The sequence below is a fragment of the Drosophila eugracilis genome, unplaced genomic scaffold (genome assembly GCF_018153835.1).
Source record: "Drosophila eugracilis isolate 14026-0451.02 unplaced genomic scaffold, ASM1815383v1 contig_415, whole genome shotgun sequence".
In the NCBI taxonomy this organism is placed as follows: domain Eukaryota; kingdom Metazoa; phylum Arthropoda; class Insecta; order Diptera; family Drosophilidae; genus Drosophila; species Drosophila eugracilis.
In genome coordinates this window covers 774,749-794,947 of record NW_024573278.1, presented here as the reverse complement: position 1 = coordinate 794,947, position 20,199 = coordinate 774,749, and the positions used below count along the sequence as shown (strand labels likewise).

Below are 20,199 nucleotides of genomic sequence, written 5' to 3'. Positions count from 1 at the left end.
ACACTGCAATGAGAGGGAAATTTGTTCTCTTTTTGGCGTCCGGAATTTAATTGCTAACAGGTGTGGGGGATCACTCAGCTGGGATTCGGTTCTCTCCGGTTCCCCCAGAAGTATTCCTCCTCAGTTCTCAATCACGCGCGAAAGTGAACGGTTATTTCGTTTTAGTTCAAAAAAAGCTGAACAAATATGCAATTTAACGTACTTTACCCGTGACGCTTTAGGTTTAAATCCTCTTTAAGTACCCTTCAAATAACCACGTATATGAGTTAGCTCCAACAGTATTGACCAAGTCACCCAAGTGCTAACTACTCCCCCTCCAGTTTTATTGGGAGTCATTGTAACCGTTGGCAACTGCCACAGCAAAATTATTTACAATTTACCGGATATAATTTGCATTTAAAAAACCAGACTAAAAATAAAACCCCAACAGAAGTGAAAAATTTTAAAACGCATTTAAGATGCCTGATGTGAAGTTCCTGGCCGTTCTGCCCACCAATGCTAATGCATCGGATCGCGTAACAAGGCTATCCATTAGCGGCAATCTACTCCAGAATCCCCAGCAGTAAGTCCCTTAAATATCCTGGAATTCTATTCTAAGAACTTTAAGAAAATCGATTAGGCACTTCCTGCTAGCCAAGGTGCAGAAATTGGCTCCTTGCGTGCAGTAAATTTAGTGGCCCAAAAATGTTGTAGGTATGTGATGTGACCCGATTAGACGAAATTCTCGCAAGCTCGCCAACGATTTATGGCACACACATGAAACATACAAATGGGCTATGAAATTTAAATAATTTATGCTGTTTTCCCAGTTCTATTTATAAAAATTCCACTTTTGAGTTAATTATTTTTTAAGCGATAAGGTGATGATAGCCGGTAATAAAGCAATCTCTAACTCTCATAAACATCGTTTGGTTTTACTGTAACAGTTCCCAAACACACCCATGACATCACCAGACGAAAATTAAATCAGACACGCGCTGAAGATGCCGGCTCTAAAGAAAAAACAACAATAGCCATAACTAATGGTAAAGATGAGGGCGAGAAGAAGATGATGATGGGAAGTTTGTTAATCAGCTTATGAATAGTTAAATGATCTCAATAAATCAGAACCAACAGTTACATCACTCTGGAATCCGGGTTCTTGATTGAACAATAGATAGCATTTGATAACTCAAGACCTTGATTTCTTTATCTTATCTGTAGATCGATAAAGTTACTTCTAAGAGCTACTGATATGTGTATATGAGTATGTCCATACATGTGTTTCATTGGAAACGCCTAATACCAACTTGGATACTTGTAGTTCTTGTAGATTACTATTATTTTTAAACGGAAATTCTAAAGACTTTATGACTAAGGGACTATTAACAATGAAAATCATGACGGACAGTCTTCAAAAATTCCAATTACATTCCTTAAATGCCTTGCACGTTTTCGCACCTAATCACCATTCAGAGGAGCTCCGGTCCCGAAAAAAAACTTGCCGAACCGCCATGTGCCATTCAAACAATGCTGATGACTAAGCTTTTCAAATGTGGGGTCAAACATTCAAAAAGCGACGTCATGAGCACACTATTTGTGATGAGTTATGACGTTGCTCACGGGGCTTTCAAGCTTTTAGGAACAATTCATACACGTGAGCACTTAATTTAGACAATTTGTATCCCCAGATTCTGATATTGTTATTTAAAAAGTCAAAACAGATTTCCCATTTTATGGCATAATTAATCGTCGTTAAAGCAATTAGAAACCTTTAAAATATTTCTTTAACAACTTACTTAAATCACGATTTTGTTTGTCAAGTATGTACATCATTAGCACCTAGGTGGGATCTACGAAAGAGATTTAAAAATGTAATTATTATTCAATCTTTCACAGATTCTCGGTGAACTTTGTCAACAGTCCGGACTGCACGGACAACATCACGTATCACTTCAAGGTGGTCATCCCCACACAGACGATAATCGAGAATTATAAACGGAACGGCGAGTGGAGCAGTCTTCATCAGGAAAAGTACCTGAACATCTTCGACGGTACAGGCGCTAGCGATAAGAACCCCAATATGACACAGAGCTTTGCCCGCATTATGAACGAGATTGACGAGGCGCTCCAACTTTCATCCACAGAGTCCTCGTTTTGCCTTGAGTTCGCCTTCGACTACGATAACTCTATGATGCGGGTGTACCAGGGCAGGGATTCGGGCCACAATTTCATAACCGAGTATGAGACCCTCTTCTCCCTATCCGACATCCAGGCTATACAGGTGTGGGGCGATGTGCAGAAAGTCAACCAGTTTGCCCTAGGCTACAACTGATAGGGAGAGAAACCCCCAAAATCCCCACGATCCCAAGGTAGCAAGTCATATTCATCTATTTATTGCACTTCTTCAATCGCTTAGATTCAAGTTTGGTGGCGGGGCACATATTGTCCTAACACTGCACGACCTTAATCCTTTCACCTGTAGTTTTAAATAGTTTGTTGGCTCTTGCATCCCATATATGTACATCTTTTTTCTATAAGCGACATGCTTTCACTACCTCTTCATTTGGTTATACGTTGAATTTTCTTATAATACGAACAAAAATGCTCCACTTAATCCTGATCCAACTGACTTTTAAACAGTATTAAACCAATATATATTTATAAATTTAATTAATTTGAATTTGAACTTATCTCAATAATTGAAAACTGCAAAATTCTCAAAATTTATAGTATTTAAGCATTTTTCTTTTTTCCTGCCTAGTTATTGAAACTGTTTTGAATGTATTTTAGAAAATTGCCTTTACTGATATCCCCTGATTATATTTATTTCTTTTCCGGTATTTAGTATATCAAAAGTGTCAAATATTTGTCACCTTTTTGTGTTTTAGTCATATCGCACTATCACTATCGGGAATTTTACGAATTATCCTGTGACGTAACTAGAGTTCTGCTATTGCCTATTGCTTCTTATCGCAGTTGCTGATTATTTCCTTGTTTGTAGTTGATAATCATTGTTAATTGTTGGGCCAAAGAATTGAATGTATTATACACGTTGAGTTTCCTTGCTTGCTGATGTCTTCCATTTAGTTTTCGAACTTATTTGTAAGCTTTCCATGTAATTCCCATACGAACACGCCAAGTATTAAAACATTGCATTATTCTCAATTAAATGCGTAAACACGAAAATTCATTGGAAATTGGTTTTCTTTAATGCTAATAAATTTTGAATTCGGTAACCGACGGAAACGTGCTTGCATTTGTTTCCCGTTCGTACGCATGGTAGAGTTAGAATTACGTGATCTTTCGGAAATCTTTCAGAAATCTGGCCGACCATTGGATTAACCGTCTGATATTCATACTTTCAGCGGGAAGAGCCTTACCAAAAATATTTACGTAAACATTGGGGCCTGTCCGCCTGCCATCTGCTTTGTAGCGCTACAAAAATTATGGCTCCAATGCAATACCAAACGAAATACACATAACACTATTTGCCATAAATTATACATTATATTTATTTTTGCAATGGAATCATTCTTTTCACCCAAAAAAGGTATTCTATTATTAATTGTTTTCAGCTTGTACATATATAGATACACGGATATTTACAATGCCTTACAATAGGAAACTTTACACAAAAATTCTAAGGGTTTATCCTAATAAAAACTTCTGCGAATCTCTGAATAAAAACTGAATAACACAGACTGTAAACTAAAATAAATTAAGGATACTAATGAATCGTGAAAACGCGATTCATGTTTTATAAATAATATTGCACAAAGAAAAAGATAAAAGGTAAACTAAACGCAAACTAAAAGCAATAAGGAACATGCGACCAAGAGATGGAATAGACCGCGGACTAGGATATGAGGTAAGTAAGCTTCTCGAGCTTACAGACTAATTACTTGGCGGCTGGGGCGCTTGGATTCTGGAACTGGGAAAAGCCTAGCTGCACGTAATTTGCCAGAGATGCGGGCATATTAGAGTCGGGTGATTGGGTGATCGTTATGGTGTTTCCTGCCAGGTCCTGGGTGGTAACCACATGCATAATCTGGGCAGGCTGCGCTTGGGAATGCGTCTGTTGGTTGTGTGACTGCTGCTGTTGCTGCGGAGTGCGTTGTTTGATTTCGTAAACCGCCTATGTAATGAAAATAAAAGGCTATTAGTAGTTGCTATTTTAAGTTGGTTTAACCTCTCACCTTACTGGGGGCCTGACCGTTGCTACGGACTTGAGGAGGCGCACTGGCTCCTGCAGAAGGGACAGTGGCAGCCGGAGCTACACTTTCCGGCCGAGTTTTCTTATGCATTTCCCGATGTTTCTCGTAATGCAACTTGGTGGCGAAATTCTTATTGCACACATCGCAGCAATAAAGCGTTTCGTTGGTTGGCTGAGTGTGAATCCTGTTGAGAAACAATAGGTTTTGTTTAATTTAAGATTCAAATTTACTTAATAAGATATGTATTATTTACTCACCGCTTGTGTTTGTTCAGGTTGTCCTTCCGTGAGAAGGGCTTCTTGCACACCTCGCAGGTGTACATCTTTTGGCCAGAGTGGGAAATCAAGTGCCGTGACAAGTGCTCCTTTCGGCTAAAGGTCTTGTCGCAGCCTTCTTCTGAACATTTAAAGGGTCTCAAGCCAGCGTGAAGCTTCACATGCTGGGTGAGGTGCTCTTTCTTCTTAAATTCACGTTTGCAAGTTGGGCAAATGAGGGCAGGAGTTGCGAGTGACGAAAGTGCGTCGTTTTCGCTATTAGTCGCATTCTGACCTTCCTGATTTGGCGAGGGCAGAATCTGCTGTGGTGGCCGAGCTGGTTTTTTCTGCGCAGGCGTTTCCTGGTTTTCTGGTGGCTTGCGAACGATCTTTTTGTGTTGCGCGGCCAAGGGGGGAGGCTGTGTTTGGTTGAGTGCGGGTACGGAAACAGGAATGGGCTGAGGAGCAGTAGAAGCGGCTGTCGCAGGAGGCTTCAGTTGTGGCTTGGGAGGTGTTTGCATTGAGATTCGACTAATGGTAATATTCTGCTTGTTTAGCATGGGTAGCTTGGCGGGACTAGGTGTTGGTACCGCTGCAGAAGTAGGAGCGGATTGTTTGGCGACTTTAGTGATGGTTGTATTAGAGGAGAGTCGTTGCATGGCAGCCTGATTGGCTATGACCGTCGTTTGTGGTGCAGATGCAGCGACTGCAGCGGGTTGCTGCTGCTTTACCTGTGGGGGCCTTGTCTGTGTCATTAGGCGCTTGAACTCGTTGTTAGCTGTGCCATTGCTTCCTCCAGAGGGTGAGACCACTGCGGGTTTGCTCTTCGGCGATGGCATCTGCCTTTGCTTTGGAGAAGGTGTCTTGAAAGTCAGCGCCTCTTTGGTGCTCGTGGGTGTAGTGGGAGTCGTAGGGATATTGGTCACATTCCTTATTACCAATTGTGAATTAGTGTTGTTCGTCTGTGGAGATCTTATGATTTGCTGAGAGGTAACTTGTGCCGTGTTAGGCAGTTGGGTAAGGGTTTGTTGCTGCTGGATGGACTGCGGTGGTGGAAGCTGGGGAGCCAGAAACTGGTTCTGCGCCACAGCAGTGGCCGTACCCTGAAAGTTGGTACCGGTATTCCCCATAGTCTGTGGTGTTAGCTGCAGAGTAGCCGGAATCGAGGTGGGTGTCAACTGCATAATTGGTTGGCCATCCGCGGTGGCTAGTTGAGGCTGAAGCTTCATCTGTACTTGGTAGGTGGTTGGCAGCACGAGGTTCTTGGTGTCTATATGAGCCACAATCTGCTGGTCCGAGTTCTCGTCGCGAATTGTGATGGGCAGAAAACACTTGTTCGGGGAGAGCAGATTAGGAGTAGACTGCGGAGCAGCCAGACTAGAGAGCAGGGCAGCGGCATTAAATTGCGACTGGGCAGGCCCAGCCCCCGAATTGGCAACTGCACCTCCTCCGGACATCAATTGCAACTGTATTTGAGGCTGACTACCCCCAAACTGGGGCAATGCGGTGGTAAATTGGGGTGCCGTTGGCGAAGAGAGCACAAAGTTCAACTTGGGCTTTTTACTGTCGCCAGGATTGGTTGAATCCTCCTGGGTGGCGGAGTACTGTGTGGTGGCCTGCAACTGGCTTGTGAGTTGCTGAAGCTGCTGATGTAGTTGAAGTTGCTGAATCTGCTGCCAGAGAGGCTGCAGTTGCTCGCCTAACTGCGGTTGCAACTGCAACTGAGGAGTGTTTACTGTAGTCGTTACAGCTTGCGGTTGCAGAGGTGCCTGCTGGGCTTTGGCGGGAGTAATGGAATCCTTCTTTCCCAGCGGTGTTATTTTTATGTCCGGCTTAAGACGGATAAACTCTTCCAAAGCACTAAGAGAGGATATTCTTTATTAAAGATCTTAAGAGAATAAATTTTCCACTCACGTTTGCCTTTCGCTTTTAATTTGCACTTCAGAAGGAACTTGGTGTTGCTGTATCCCATTGTCCACTGTGATGGTGTATTGCTGCTGGGGCTGCATACCCACCGCCTGGATGATGGTGTTTAACAGGTTTCCGGACTGCTGAGGTCCGTTGGAGCCTGCTGGTGCCGCTTGCGCCACACTGAGACTCTTGCCTGACTCGTCAACTGCATCCCGGATGTATAGCTTGTCAGTGCTTGGTGGCGGGCGAATGTTTAGGCAATTGCTCAGCATAGTCTGGGAATTGCGGCAAGTGGCGCGGAGTCCGTAGATCTGCTCCACCAGCTGCACGCACTGCGCACACACAACTTTGGGCAAGCGATCCTTTTCATCGATCTGCAAGAAGAGAGATTAGAAGGTTTATCAAAAAAATATATTTATTTGGTATATTATTGTTACCTGTAGCGAAAGACACTCGAGGATCTTGTGGCTTAGGTTCTTGGCGCGTCCCTCGGGCGAATAGATGTCCGTCTTATGGTCGCTGCTGTCCGTGCAAATTCGACACAGGTCGTAGTAGTTAATACAGCGGACGTTGTTTCCGGCCGCAGCCATTTTCCCGTTGACTTAATGGTTGGCAAAATGCTATTTATGTTTGGTTTATTGCACATGCAAATATTTGTTGTGTTTTTCGTCTGAACGACGCTCACTGTTAGAGGTGGAACTGCAATTCCAGCGCAAGTTGGTGAATGGCGATAACGCGATAAGCTATCGCCAACATATATATTTACACATTGATATTATTTATGAAAACAGATATATACACCTTAAATTAAAAGTGCAAAAATTAAATATATATTATATAACGACAGCGAACACATATATTTTAGATGTATAACGGTATCCATTAATATGAGCTCCGAAATGACCATCTCCAGCAATATATCACCACTAAGGTTATCGATAGTTTTAGAAACACCCTTGAAAAGACTATTGGATTTTCTCCACTCTTGGTAACGGTCATACTGCGTCGGCCATTTATCTTTGTGAGCGTGACAGGGAAAAGTTCTGTGCAAATCGAACTAGAACTTAGGCAACCAAGTCGAGGTAAACGTCTGATTAAACTGGAGAAAATGGGTTCACGCAACGAGTGCCGCATCTATGTGGGTAACCTTCCACCAGATATCCGCACTAAGGATATTCAGGATCTGTTCCACAAGTTCGGCAAAGTTACGTTTGTGGACCTAAAAAATCGGCGTGGGCCGCCATTTGCATTTGTTGAGTTCGAAGATGCGCGGTGAGTAATGCGAATACACATTAGCTCAGCTGGTGGACAAGACTCCCAACTAATTTTCACTCTTTACTCTTCGCTCCCCTTTGAAATATGTTTTCTACTGGCTCCCCTTCCCTACTGGCGCGACAACAGTGATGCTGATGATGCTGTGAAGGCGCGCGATGGGTACGACTATGATGGGTATCGTCTGCGTGTAGAGTTTCCACGAGGTGGTGGACCGGGCAGCTATCGCGGCGGAAACCGCAATGATCGCGGCCGCGACGGCGGTGGACGCATGGGCGGACGCGGACCACCGGCCAAGAGGTCACAGTACCGTGTCATGGTCACAGGACTACCTGCCTCCGGGTCGTGGCAGGATCTCAAGGATCACATGCGCGAGGCCGGCGACGTTTGCTTTGCAGATACCTACAAGGATGGATCAGGTGTGGTTGAATTCCTGCGCCACGAGGACATGAAGTACGCGATCAAAAAGCTAGACGACTCCCGCTTCCGTTCGCATGAGGTATGTTAATTCTTTGTTCACCATTTGGAATTATTCAAATGCATTCGGTTTCAAGTTTGAGGATTTTGGTTTGCATTTTCGTCAACATACATTATTCACCAGTTGGAATATTTTTATAGGGTTTCTAGCATGCCGATGGTTCCTTAATTTGTTATTCACTCAATTGCTGGCAACGCATTTTAAAATATTAAAAGTAGCTTCTGATTTAAAAGTCGTGCAACTATGTTACCGCAGATGCAACTCATTCGTTTTTTGTCTAATTGTTGTTATTAATTTTATTTCAAGAATAATTCTGAAATTAATAATATGTTTTGCTTTTAGGGAGAGGTTGCCTACATTCGCGTACGAGAAGATAGCGGCGATAATGACCGTGGTGGCGGCGGTGGCAGCAGCGGAGGTGGTGGCGGCGGAGGAGGAGGCGGTGGTGGAGGTGGTGGCGGCGGTGGTGGTGGCCGTGACTACCGCGACAGGTAATTTAAATGTTGCTACAGTTAATCTTTCAATATGTATTCATAAAATCCCTCTGTGCAGATCGCGTTCTCGTTCTTTCTCGTCGAGACCGCGCCGTCGGGGCACTCCCACCTACTCCCCAGTGCGACGTCAATCTTATTCCAGGTCTCGCTCACGCTCTAACTATTAAACACTACCAAGCATTATCCATTAATCTATAATATTTCTACGAGCAGGAAACAATAGGAAAAGCAAGCTAAATTAAGAAACTCCATTCAATATATGTTCAAGACCCCCCAAGCATACACCTTTGTAAATTGACTATCCAAGCCATCTGAAAAAATCAAGTTTGTTCAGTCAAGTTCCGAACTCTCATCAAGGCCAACATATTTAAAGAAAACACTTGCTTTTCCAACTGTATCACACATGCTAAGAAACAGAGAAGTTCTCTTAAATTGTAATCCACCGGGCATAATTTGACAAAAAACAGTTCAACATAGCAATTGTAAAACAGGGAATTTTCTTTGGCCACCATCCCTTAGTATTCCTTGATTTGCTTTTGTTTTATTTTGAGCCTTTGCTCTGCATCTGCACACTAAAATTATATTATAAACCAAATTTTGGCTGCATAATTTATTTGAATCTACCTTAACGAAAACAACAAACATCGATACAGAATAAATATGTTTATAATGAGAGAAAGAAACGAATTAGAATCCGAACACAACGCAATGTCAACCACATTGATAAACAAACTATTAATACTTTAATTTTTATTTTCTTCTCTTCCCCATTTTGCGCGTTTATGTTTGGAGAGTGATGAGGAGGATGAGGATTAATGGAGGAGGATGAGGAGGATATTTTAAAGTTGATTTTGGAGTGGATTTGGATAAATTTGGATTGAATTTAGAGGAGGAGGCAGGACATGTCTATAGATCTTATAAACATAATATTGTTTATGAGATAGTAATCAGGATTGGATTTGGATTTAGGATTGTTCTAAGCCCTTCGATAAGACAACGTGGGATACAGTGTCCCACGGCTAACTCGCACCTCGGAGGAGGAGACAGGAATTTCGCATTGTTGAAGGATTTTGTATGTGAGTTTTGGTCGTGTTCAGGTTAACGGATGTGTGGAGGAGGAGGATAATGTCGTTGAGGAACACTTGAGTTACCCTTGGACAGGACAAAAGCGAACAAATTCGGACTCGGCCTCATCTCTTCGAGCCTCGCCCCTTCGGCATCCGCCTAACGGTCGGGATTAGGATTCGCTTGGACAGACTCACACGTGTTGTTGTCGCCTTCTTTGGATCGCACCCAAGACACTAGCTCACCCAGGGAACCGCGTATTTCGAGGCCTTTGCGCCCCTGTCGTTCACATTTCATGGATTTGCTGTACATCATCCAACGTTGACTTGCGCCCAACGCTGGATAGTGGATAGTGGTCCTTGGTCTGGTCCGCTGCGATCCGTTCCAGTCTCCCTCTGTTTCGCCTCTCAGTGGTATGTTCGATTGCCACACTTATTTTACTTAAATTTTAATTTGCGTTTATTAGTTATTAATTTACATAAAATACTTTTCCTCCCAACTCTTTCGTCTCCATTGGTCTTGTTGCCTCCGAAAAGTGGCAATTGTCGCGTGTGCGTTTTTGTTTTCCATGTTTTGACTAGAAGGGCGAATATCCAATAGCCCCGACTATAGCCCACACCATTTGCATGAACTTTCTTTTACCCAAAACAAAGTATTAATACCAACAAAAAGCAATTTTAGACTTGAGAACGGATAAACTCGGCGTTCTCTTTGCTTTTCGAGCAACCTACAAGCCATAGTTTTAACATATTTTTGAAATATAATCCACCCTTTTCAATAAATATAACACCCAAACTGGAATTACAATGTATTGTTTAATTAATTATGTTGGGTATTTTACTAGAGCTTTAAAGTAAAAAAAATGAAGACTAAAAGTTTCAAATTTGATTGATAAAACCATAACAATATCAGACAAAATAAAAATATCTTTAAAGACCTATTATTTTTAGGTCTCTCGCAATCAATTACCACTTCGATTTAACTGATAAATTATAATATCTAGGAAAACTATATTTAATGGTAAAATTACAATTACTAAAGCTATTTCTCTAGTAGTTGGCTAAAAATTTCCACATAGAATAAATTTAAAGAACCCGCCAACTAATTGTAACAGAGTTCTGTTATTTCATTAATGTTACATTGCCGTACAACAGCACAAAATCCCATATATCCTCACAAGAGAAGGCGTTTTTTCCTATTTTGTGGTACGGTCAGTCTGGCAAACAAACTATATAAGAAACCGCCGCACTTTGTTGTTGGGTTTTTCAAAAAAAAATCGCCAGCTGTTCGGACGCGCGTGGAAACTGGTCAATGTTTGTTTTTAATTTCGAACGGAACGGAATGGTCGCTGAAGAGTTTATATACTCTATTTGCGTATTTCGGAAGCCCTTTACTGTAATATAAAAGTTTGAGTGAAATTCGAATATCACAAAACAAAAAACAGCATTAAGTAAAAGTGCGCGAAAAAATTCGGAAAACCCTACAAAGAGATCGCCTTGCAAATCAAATTGTAAGCCCACGTAAACAATAAATAATACGAAAAGTGCAAGACAAACTGTTGAACATATACAGTTTCGTGGGCAGTCTTTGAAGGAGAAGAGATATTCGAAGCTCGTGGGATCTAATAGAGTGTTTCACCGGGTCGGCGGGCCCTTCATTGCGTTGGTGTGGCCGGCTTATCATCGTCATTTGTTCGGCTGCAATTTTATTGAACTGCTCCGGTTTGGCCGGACCTATCTTCCTACCTAGTGGAAGCTTTTAATCAATCGCGATTGTACAACCAATTACCGGGTTTATCGTCTAATTTAAGACCACTTGGGCACGACGCGGACTATAAATAGAAGGTGAAGTGTCCAAATAATAAGTAGACAGCACTCGAAGTAAACTCAATCGCTATCGTATTGCACGGTGTAGTGTTAAAGTTACAATTAGTTCACGTTAAAAACACACACAGAGGTAAAAAGTGCATTTTTATGGATGTTTTGCATGCCCAGGGAATAGCTGCGATCGTTAAAATTGGCAAATTAAATCGCAAAATCAGCCAATCTCCCTAGGAGAAGTCATTGTTCTTGCTGGCAACTTAAAAGGTTTTTTATTGATCATAACCTGAAATTAGTTTTACGGTCAAGATCGGCTGATACAAACGATTCGTGCATTATTGCTGTTTATGATCCTCATTAAGCATTCCATCCTGTTGAATCGTTGTTCTACTACGGATTCATCATTCACTTCCGCATCATTTCTTAGTGAAAGTAAGACTCGATTCCGATTGCTTGACATTGGTAATGTGACCCAGTTAGGAGCACCATTTTGGACCGACACTTGGCAGCTTCCTAGGGTGCTTCTTTGGTAATTCGATCTGTCAACCCAAAGGTGTTGCCCTTGTGGCAACTACCTAACTGCTTGCAATACAACCTACCTAGGGGTCTCCAAGGTCTCCTTCCAGGTGGTTTCCTGTTCGTCTAAGTGTGCACTGAAGAAAAACTTGAGTTATGAAATAAAAATTACATATGTTTTGGTTGGGTTTTTGTTTTTGAAAAAAATAATAAAAATAATATTTTATAATTTGGTTTCTTCTTAAGAATTATTTTTTAGTTAGAAAATCGTATTTTTTGCTCATATGTCCCCTTATTTTTAACAGTGCATAATCTGTGCAGGCAGGTCGTTTGAGACCTTGCCGCCTGTGCGTCTCTAATCGGAGACCTGTCCATGTGACCGCCCTCTGCTCTTTGTCCCTCTCCTGCCTGTTAATCTTTTGTTGTGATGAGATGCTTATCACACCTACCGCCGCTTTGCGACAGGTGCATTCTGGAGTTTCCGCTGGAGCTGTAAAAAAAGGCAAACGGCAACTGGCAGCCGTGGAAATGGGAAACCCTTGCAGCTCGACCATTCAAGTGCCGCAGTTCGTTTGCTCGAATGATTGACGGGCGGCAACTGTGACCCCTTAACCCCTTGTTGTCCGCACTCAATGGGCCGCATCGCGTAAGCAATTTATGTTAATTGTTGTTTGTCCGTGGTTCCCTGCCTTGAAAGGTCGGGTCCATTGGCTTATAGTGTTTGGGAAAATTAAATTTAATGCGTAATACAAAACAACCCTTAATATTTACTAAGTAACGACTAATTGTGGGAATTTTCTGATGAATCTGAAATTACGTACACTGGGTAAAGCCAGTTTTCCAGTTTCTACCCAATAAATCACGTGCGAAATGCAATTTTCTAAAACAGCTAATTCTCTGTAAAACAAGACTTTTGTTGGTTTAAAGATGATAAAGTCCCAACCACTACTGATAAGATAAGCTTTGCGTATAAATGAGAACTAAAGTTTGCTAATATGTTTTATTTCCTGTAAATGAGTCATCAAATTTCCGAGATCTAAAATATTTATTTTTAACTTTCAGTATAACATTTTCAATTTAAGTAATACATTTCAGGAATTAGTCATGCAACAGATATAGTTAGTATTATGATTTTAATATATATTTCTATTTGAATGATTTCTTTTATAAAGAGTATTTTCCCTTCGTACAGTTTAATTTACATTTAAGACCGTCGTATTTTCCGCTGGCAGTCGGGCCAAGCATTTAATTAGACACTTTTTACTTTTACCAACACAAGACACAAACTTTTATCCGCGGCGGCGGCAACAAGTTGAAGACGCGAGCCTGGTCCGTCTGTCTAATTGTTTTGACTGTGGCAATTTCTCCTGGCCTTTTTGGAGTCGCAGTCGGAGTTAGAGTCGTTGGCAGGCGGAAACTGGTTTGCCTGCTCCACGCAATCCCAAAGCTTTAATTCGGTCAATTCAGCGGGATAAGGCTCTCATGATGATGACGATGACTAACGCTGGCCCCGAGGCATCGACCAGGGCAACGAGAACGGTCCAATTTGGCCTTTTACCGCAATCAGGTTTCGGTTTCGGCTCAGTTTTGGTCCGCTCGATACGATACGTCGACAGGCCGACCGAATGGATGAATGAATGGCCAGCTGAATGAGCGATTGGGGGCTGAGTTATTCAGCTGGCCGGCAATCCATCATGCTGTCCTCAGAACTGGTTGACCAACACCACTTAATGAGTGGACAAGGCGTCTCCGACATTTCCCATTTGCATTCCTCCCCCTCCCGCCTTACGATTCCTCTGATTCCCGATCTACGATGCAAAGTCATTAGCCGCAAACTATGCCTATATGGGCTGTTACCAGGCCAGACATGGCTCGCATTAAATACAGCCATAAAAACCGACCGGGAGGCGGGTTCCATGGGGCACGCGTTTCGGGGCGCCGTTTAATTGCGGTACGCAAGCGATTTGTGTGCGATTTTAAACGCCTCAATTTGCATATGCAGCTCGCTCTATGAATGGAAAATGTGACGCCCAATGTAGCAGCTGGTTATGCATATCACTCTATAAGCAAGTGTAAATTAACACATGTACCCGGGCATCAATTTCAATTATTCTTTGTCCCTCTGAAAAACTGATAAGGACAATGGGTGGCGAACTCGCACTATCTGGGGTTAATTGGGAATTCAATGAATTTCGAATTGAAATGTTTAAGAAACTATTAAAGATAGGAAGCGGTCCGCAGATTGATGTTGGGAACACTCAAATAGGGCATGTAAACTTCCAAGATTTTGACACCATAATATCAAGATAGAACCCTACTTAGATTGTTTTTTAAGATTCCCAAGCTATCTGAATAACCAAACTCTAAGAGTATATAGCTCGATGGATGTGCGATTGTATTTATTTTTAGCTTTGCCCTCCTTGACGAGTCTCACCATGAACTTATCGTGCTCCATCGGTTTGCAGTCCTATTTTATGACTTGCCCTGTACTATACACTTGGCCGCTTGTCTGGCCGCAAGGCGCGTTTTAAAACGCCAGCGAAAAGGCAGCAAATCGCGTCAAACATTAAAAACATTACCCTGAGCCGTGGGGGTTGGCCCTGGTAATTGTAAGCGGCTATTAAAATAATTTAACGCGCCTCCGTTGGCTGTGGAGCTAGAAAAGCTAAAGACTGCAAGGACGGGCACAGAAAGGATTACCCAGCCAGCCCAAAGGGATTAACATAATTTTTGCTAATATTGTGAGCAAGGCTCGCAGCACATAATGCGCTTAGAAATATGAAATGAATAAAGACTGCATTAACCTGAATGGTGGCCGCGGCAGCAGCAGAGGCAGCAACATCAGCAGCAGCTGCAGGAAGGATTGTGGCAACGGATTGTGGAGTGGTGCACGCAGGCTGAACTTATAAACTTAAGGGTGACGAGGTGGCGGTGGGAAAAGGGGCATGATCCATGATGAGCTGTGCGGCAGAAACGCGCCAAAAAGCAGCGACGTCGACTGCATTAAAGTGGAAAATCCTGTCTGACAACATTTAAACCAAAAAGAAATATATATATATATACAAACCTATAGTAAATATGTGCAAAATAAAACCTACAACAACAAACCACAAACAACACATAATAAGCGTGAAAAAAGGCAAAATGAGAGCAAAACCTACCCAGTCCCAGACCCATTCCCATTCCCAGACTTAGGTTCAGTCCCAACCTGGCTAGGATGAAGTGGGCAATGAAAAGGGAGTGTGGCTAGAAGAAAAAACCACCAGCTAACAAAAGAAAGGAAACAAAACGAGAAAATTGCCTTGCACTCCTAGACGAAATGTCTTAATACCCTAGGAAAAATAAACTATTGATTGATATTTTGTTTTTATGAAAATTCGCAGGAAAAACAATGTTAGACAAACTGCAGTCTTCTTAATCTTCAGGTTTTTATTTTTACAAACACAATTTTGTAGACATCGTTTACTTACACTTTCCGGAAAACTGCACTTTGTTTATAAACATTGATGATAAATGTTTATGGGAAGAAAACCGTAAGGTATTCAAAACAATTCAATATTTATGTAGAAATATTAGAAAAACAAATAGAAAATTGTTAATAATAATAGTTACTAATAACCATTGCCTTTTATTTATTATTAAGAAACCGAGTTATTCATCCTACAATTTTGCATGTACAAGTGCTTTTATTAGAAATAAAAACATCATGTGATTTGGTTTTTCAATAACCATCTACTGAAAACATTTTGGATACCTGATCCAGAGGCAAATTCAGCACTAAAACCATCACATTTGCACATTTTCCGCAATTTCGTTTTGCACCATATAACCCAACGAGGAGGCACTAAGAATCACATTCATAACATCAATAAAAGTTCGTGATTGTTTACGAGAAAAACAAATTAATAATGGAAAATCACATGTGGTTTTTCACAGACCAAACACGAACCAACACCTTCGCTCGCTTGTATATGCGATGAAAATAGCAATTAAAATCGGGAAAGAATATTTAAATTGTCAGATTTCGATTTTTTAAATTACTATGCTTTCCAGTTTGCTTAAAAATCAAAAGAAATTTAGCGCCGACTTTGGGGTGTTGAAAAACCATAAATCTTAGAGAGAGACTAAAAGTAGTAATCTCATGCTAAATGATCTTGAAACTACCGTAACCGATGATTAATGATGATGCTTTGTGAATACACATATTAATGTTTATGAATAATTTGGTAATATTTAACAGAGCTCTGTGAGGTTTAATAATTCTCCAAATCGCTGCCGAGTGCTAATTGAAAATATTTCCAAGAATTCCAAGTTGGTTACGCCAAAGCGATTTGTATTGCTGTCAACGTATGCGAGTGCGATTTATCAGGTAGTTTCTGTGGGACCTTTGCAAGTAATTTCTGGTGAAGCAATTGTTTGGCTTAAGGGAAACCCTTCACTGTGGCATTTCCGTTCAGAGTTAAATCCAAAATTCTTAAGACAAATTCCTACATTGACGAATTGATACAAATATATCATACGCACATTCTGAATACGCATTGTTTTCTGTGAATGTTATAGCCCTCATTTTGTCAAAGTCCATGGCAGAGAAGAAGGCAAGAAATGAGCCGACCCAAACATGTTTAATGCCTCATGCTCTTTGCCCTTTCCCTGGCTGAGACCTCTTTGAATTTTACCGGGGAAAATTAACGACACCTGACAGGCGCAGAACAACGGAGCCCAGAATTCAAACCGACCCTATGAGACACAATCCATAAATAATCTCCCTGCCCAGAACGCTCAATCAATTGTTAAAATGCTGAATAATTGATTCGGTTAAAATACTCTGCGCGGCAGTCAATTAAAAGCCGCTTTCGAGAATGCAATTGAAAATCATTACAGCTATAAAAATAATATAGCGCTGGCAATAATAATAATTCGTAATTCTGATTTGCATGTGCCATTTCGAACTCAATCAAAACTCAGCACTAGCCGAGGGCGTTTATTACACTTTTCTGCGTGTGTTTCTATATTTGATATATAAATACTTGTCAGCTTGTTTGTGGCATTGATTATTGTCCGATATAACTTACTTTAGCTATAAATACCATTTTTTTATTTGTTTTTTATGACAGGCCATTCGATGTGGGTTGTAATGGAAATAACGCTTATTAATGTGATGTTTTAATGTCTTGACTTGTTGCGATGCCTCAAAAGCTATATATTATTTGCTTAAGCTTTGTAATATTTTTCTACGTATGTCATGTGGAATGCTGTTCCAGACTCTCTACTGATGGTAATTGGTGCGTAACTTCCATTTTCACTTCCCTCTGAAAACCAATGAAGCGCTACGAAAGTCGTTATTGTCTGCCATACGAATTGATTGTCTATTTGCATTGTTCATTTGGCTACATGAAATCATCGCCGTGCAACTACCTGTTCAATAGTCTGTATCTGCAGAGAGAGAAAGTTAGTTAACCTTTAAAGTTAAGTTAAAATAAATGCTCATATTGACATCATTCCATAACTTCCAACTACTTAATCATCAAATTCATGGAAACCATTAAAAGTATATAACATTAACTATGTTTTTCTGAGTGTATCTCTAGGGGGAAATACGCAATAGTCCGTCACAAGTCACCAAGTGTCAAGTCCCAAGTAGTAAGCCCAAGATCAATGACTCCAACGGCGGAAGATTTGGAGGGGAGCTCTTATCAAAAGTTCTGGTCTGTTGATAAACAAGCGGCATGATAAATGGACAGCAATCAATAACGTAGAGTTGGCTGCTTCCTCGGCCAGCCAGTTAGTCAGTCGGTTGGCTGGTTGGTTGCTTTGTTTACCTGCAATCAAAACAGTTTAGGTTTTTCCCTTTCATTCTGTTTGCCTGTCTCTTGTATGTAAATAAGCCCGTAAATACGCGGCCCGAATAGGCAGGCAAATAAACTCGGGAGATAGACTGTTAACATTCACTTTGCTTGCCTTCCTATTCGCGAACACTGCGTATACGCAATGGGTGCAGTATCAGTTAGATCGTATTTTATACGATTTGATTTTGTTAATTCGTTCAAGGTGGCCTAGGGGAAGAGTTACCGGAAAGGTCCTAGTTGCATGTCAAGAGAACACTTTCTCGAAAGGTGTTGGCGATAACATAGAAAACAAACTGCTGAAAGGCCAAAAGAACTAGGTTAAAATGTGACTTCCAAACGGGGGCGTGCATTGCGCATACGCAACGTGGCAGTAGTAGCAGCAGCAGCAGCAGAAAAGTCATAAAAATGAGAAAACAACAACCGCTCACCTGAAGTCAGGTAAACGGCAGCTGTTTGTTCAATAAAAGCCAAACAAGCTGGCCTTAACTCGGAAGTAGCTTGGAGAATCAGAACGAAACACTGATACCCTATGCATACCGGATTTTAGAGCAAGTTTAGCTCCTTCACTCATCAACTGAAATCCTATTAACTCGCATTTACATTCGCACTGCAGTCGTTTTGTTTTATGTTTTTTTTTTTGCACTCAATTAAAATGCCAAGTTCAGCGCCTGCCAACATTCAAAACTGACAGCTGACAGATGGAAATTTACCCCGGCTAAGGAAAACTCCTGGCTCGGGTCACGGCTGAGTCGTCACTCATTCCACTGGCGGCCAACTATCAATCATTCCGCTCATTTAGCTGTGAGGCAGGTGCAAATGTGTCAGTTGTAAATGAGCAGAAAGTTCACGAGAGTCTTAGCAGTTGGCTTCTTGAAAGTGTCAACCGGCTTGAGTGGGGAGCACGGGCTGTTTTAATTGAGATGAATAAATGATAGGGCTGCTTGATTAAGGATTTCCAGCTGTCTTTCATTTCTCACTATCTTATTTACACTCTCTCTCTCTCTGGCAAGGTGTTAATCATTTTATTTCTGTTTTCTTGCAGATATACTAAACCTACACGGAAGTCTACTATATTGAAAGCTAAGGTGAGTTTTAAGCTAAATACGCATCGTCCCTGAATTAAAATTACGCAATTTACCTCTGAGCAGGTAATTAGCCAAAGCTGCGGTCCATAAAATCCGTTTATTCGCACTTGGGTGGATGCAGCTGGCATATCCATTGAGTTCCTTTCCGGCTCGCTTCCCCTGAAGCAGGGCAATTCGATGCACTGCCTGTGGTACGAACTCTCACCTCCAGAAATCCTGGGGGTGAAGTGGTCTATGGGGGAGGCCCGTAATTAATGTGCAAAATCACGCGTCTGCATTTAATTCACTTTGGGGCCTGGGAAATCGCCGAGTCGAGAAAACCATTCGAGAGAAGTGGCAACATTTTTGCACGCATTTGGCCAACGCCACCGCCGCCGCTGCCGCCTGCCGATTCGACCCATGGGCACCCAAGCTCCCATCTTGGCCAGCTTCGTCTATTTAAGGGCATTGCCAGCTTTTTCCCAGCAATCGGTGAACATACTGCTGCTGTTGCTGCTGGCAATTGTCCTTTATTGCCATTCCTTCATTAGGCCCCAGTCTTGGATGGCATTTTAATGCAATTTTTATGCGCATTTTTGTGCGCTGTAATGGGCCAGTCTCGGCTCTTTCCTCCTACAGCTCGGCATCCCTGTTGTCGATGTGTCACTTGTAAGATCATTTGAATTGTAATTCATATAATTCGCCGTATTGTTGTCTTGATGGGCTGTTGTGGCTGCTGCTGCGGCTGTGCCTGTAAGTGCCTGACTTTCGTTTCCAGGGAATGCTAGGTTGCCACACTTCAGGCGGGCCTCAGCTTTTTAATCAAATTGTTGACTCCTCAAATGATTTAGTCATCAAAATGATCGTCTAGTCAACTACATTGCTCACATAGACTCATTGCAAGAATCTAAAACACAGCTGCTTTATTCGGCAGAATGTTTAATTGGGCATGAAACAAATTTTATCCATCGAAGTGCATTAAAAACGCATAAACCGTCGGCTAGAAGTTAAACAAACATGCTCGGCATCCGCGTGAACACCACAAAAGCGCCATCAAAGTGTCAAAAATGGAACACATATGGGGATTAGGACTGGGCAGGGCTAGCGGAGACATAAATTAGCCCATAATAAAGTTCTAAATAAACTCTGCTAGCCGCAGGGCATATAAAAATAGTCTCCAGTGGCTCACCGAGGGGAGATTTAACCGCATTAAAAATTTGAGAAGACATAAATACGCATAAAAGTCAGAGAAGAATTGCGAAGCAGCTGCCGACTGCATTTTT

General features: G+C 41.7%; 4 protein-coding genes across 8 annotated transcripts in view; 3 read left to right on the top strand and 1 right to left on the bottom strand.

Annotated features, from left to right (window-relative positions):
• The first annotated feature begins 84 nt into the window (after window positions 1-84).
• On the top strand, window positions 85-3,480 carry LOC108111505. Of its 3 annotated transcripts, none has more exons than XM_017221018.2 (3): window positions 85-562; window positions 1,879-2,351; window positions 3,348-3,480. In XM_017221018.2, exons 1-2 carry the CDS (start codon window positions 459-461, stop codon window positions 2,312-2,314), a joined length of 540 nt encoding a protein of 179 aa, XP_017076507.1. In that variant the 5' UTR covers window positions 85-458; the 3' UTR covers window positions 2,315-2,351; window positions 3,348-3,480. The 3 variants fall into 3 exon arrangements, with proteins under 3 accessions (XP_017076507.1, XP_017076508.1, XP_041674834.1); XM_017221019.2 differs by having other exon boundaries at window positions 3,301-3,480; XM_041818900.1 differs by lacking the exon at window positions 3,348-3,480 and having other exon boundaries at window positions 91-562; window positions 1,879-2,033; window positions 2,127-3,172.
• Window positions 3,470-7,031, bottom strand: LOC108111504 (transcription factor Sp4). Its single transcript, XM_017221017.2, has 5 exons — window positions 6,799-7,031; window positions 6,365-6,735; window positions 4,454-6,310; window positions 4,179-4,380; window positions 3,470-4,117 (listed from the first exon to the last, which is right to left on the bottom strand). The coding sequence occupies exons 1-5, from the start codon at window positions 6,949-6,951 to the stop codon at window positions 3,881-3,883; spliced, it is 2,820 nt and encodes a 939-aa protein (XP_017076506.2). The 5' UTR covers window positions 6,952-7,031; the 3' UTR covers window positions 3,470-3,880.
• Window positions 7,032-7,350: 319 nt separating this feature from the next.
• On the top strand, window positions 7,351-9,352 carry LOC108111526 (serine/arginine-rich splicing factor 1B). Its single transcript, XM_017221047.2, has 4 exons — window positions 7,351-7,633; window positions 7,763-8,132; window positions 8,454-8,602; window positions 8,664-9,352. The coding sequence occupies exons 1-4, from the start codon at window positions 7,470-7,472 to the stop codon at window positions 8,770-8,772; spliced, it is 792 nt and encodes a 263-aa protein (XP_017076536.1). The 5' UTR covers window positions 7,351-7,469; the 3' UTR covers window positions 8,773-9,352.
• A 1,593-nt stretch (window positions 9,353-10,945) lies between these two features.
• Window positions 10,946-20,199, top strand: part of LOC108111514 (extracellular sulfatase SULF-1 homolog) — a 29,369-nt gene continuing 20,115 nt past the window's right edge. Inside the window, exons 1-2 of one of the 3 annotated variants that reach the window (XM_017221032.2) lie at window positions 10,946-11,180; window positions 18,895-18,937. The gene's annotated coding sequence lies outside the window, so the exon portion shown is untranslated. Of the gene's footprint in view, window positions 11,627-18,894; window positions 18,938-20,199 lie in introns of all 3 variants that reach the window. The other 2 variants (XM_017221031.2, XM_017221030.2) reach the window with 2 other exon arrangements.

Bases quoted from the DNA above. Each gene is read 5' to 3' on its own strand.
- LOC108111505 (XM_017221018.2), top strand. From the start codon at position 459: ATGCCTGATGTGAAGTTCCTGGCCGTTCTGCCCACCAATGCTAATGCA. The intron at 563-1,878 runs GTAAGTCCCTTA...AATCTTTCACAG, and splicing joins CTACTCCAGAATCCCCAGCA to ATTCTCGGTGAACTTTGTCA.
- LOC108111504 (XM_017221017.2), bottom strand. From the start codon at position 6,951: ATGGCTGCGGCCGGAAACAACGTCCGCTGTATTAACTACTACGACCTG. The intron at 6,736-6,798 runs GTAACAATAATA...CTCTTCTTGCAG, and splicing joins TCGAGTGTCTTTCGCTACAG to ATCGATGAAAAGGATCGCTT. The intron at 4,118-4,178 runs GTGAGAGGTTAA...TTCATTACATAG, and splicing joins ACGGTCAGGCCCCCAGTAAG to GCGGTTTACGAAATCAAACA.
- LOC108111526 (XM_017221047.2), top strand. From the start codon at position 7,470: ATGGGTTCACGCAACGAGTGCCGCATCTATGTGGGTAACCTTCCACCA. The intron at 7,634-7,762 runs GTGAGTAATGCG...GCGCGACAACAG, and splicing joins GTTGAGTTCGAAGATGCGCG to TGATGCTGATGATGCTGTGA. The intron at 8,133-8,453 runs GTATGTTAATTC...TTTTGCTTTTAG, and splicing joins CCCGCTTCCGTTCGCATGAG to GGAGAGGTTGCCTACATTCG.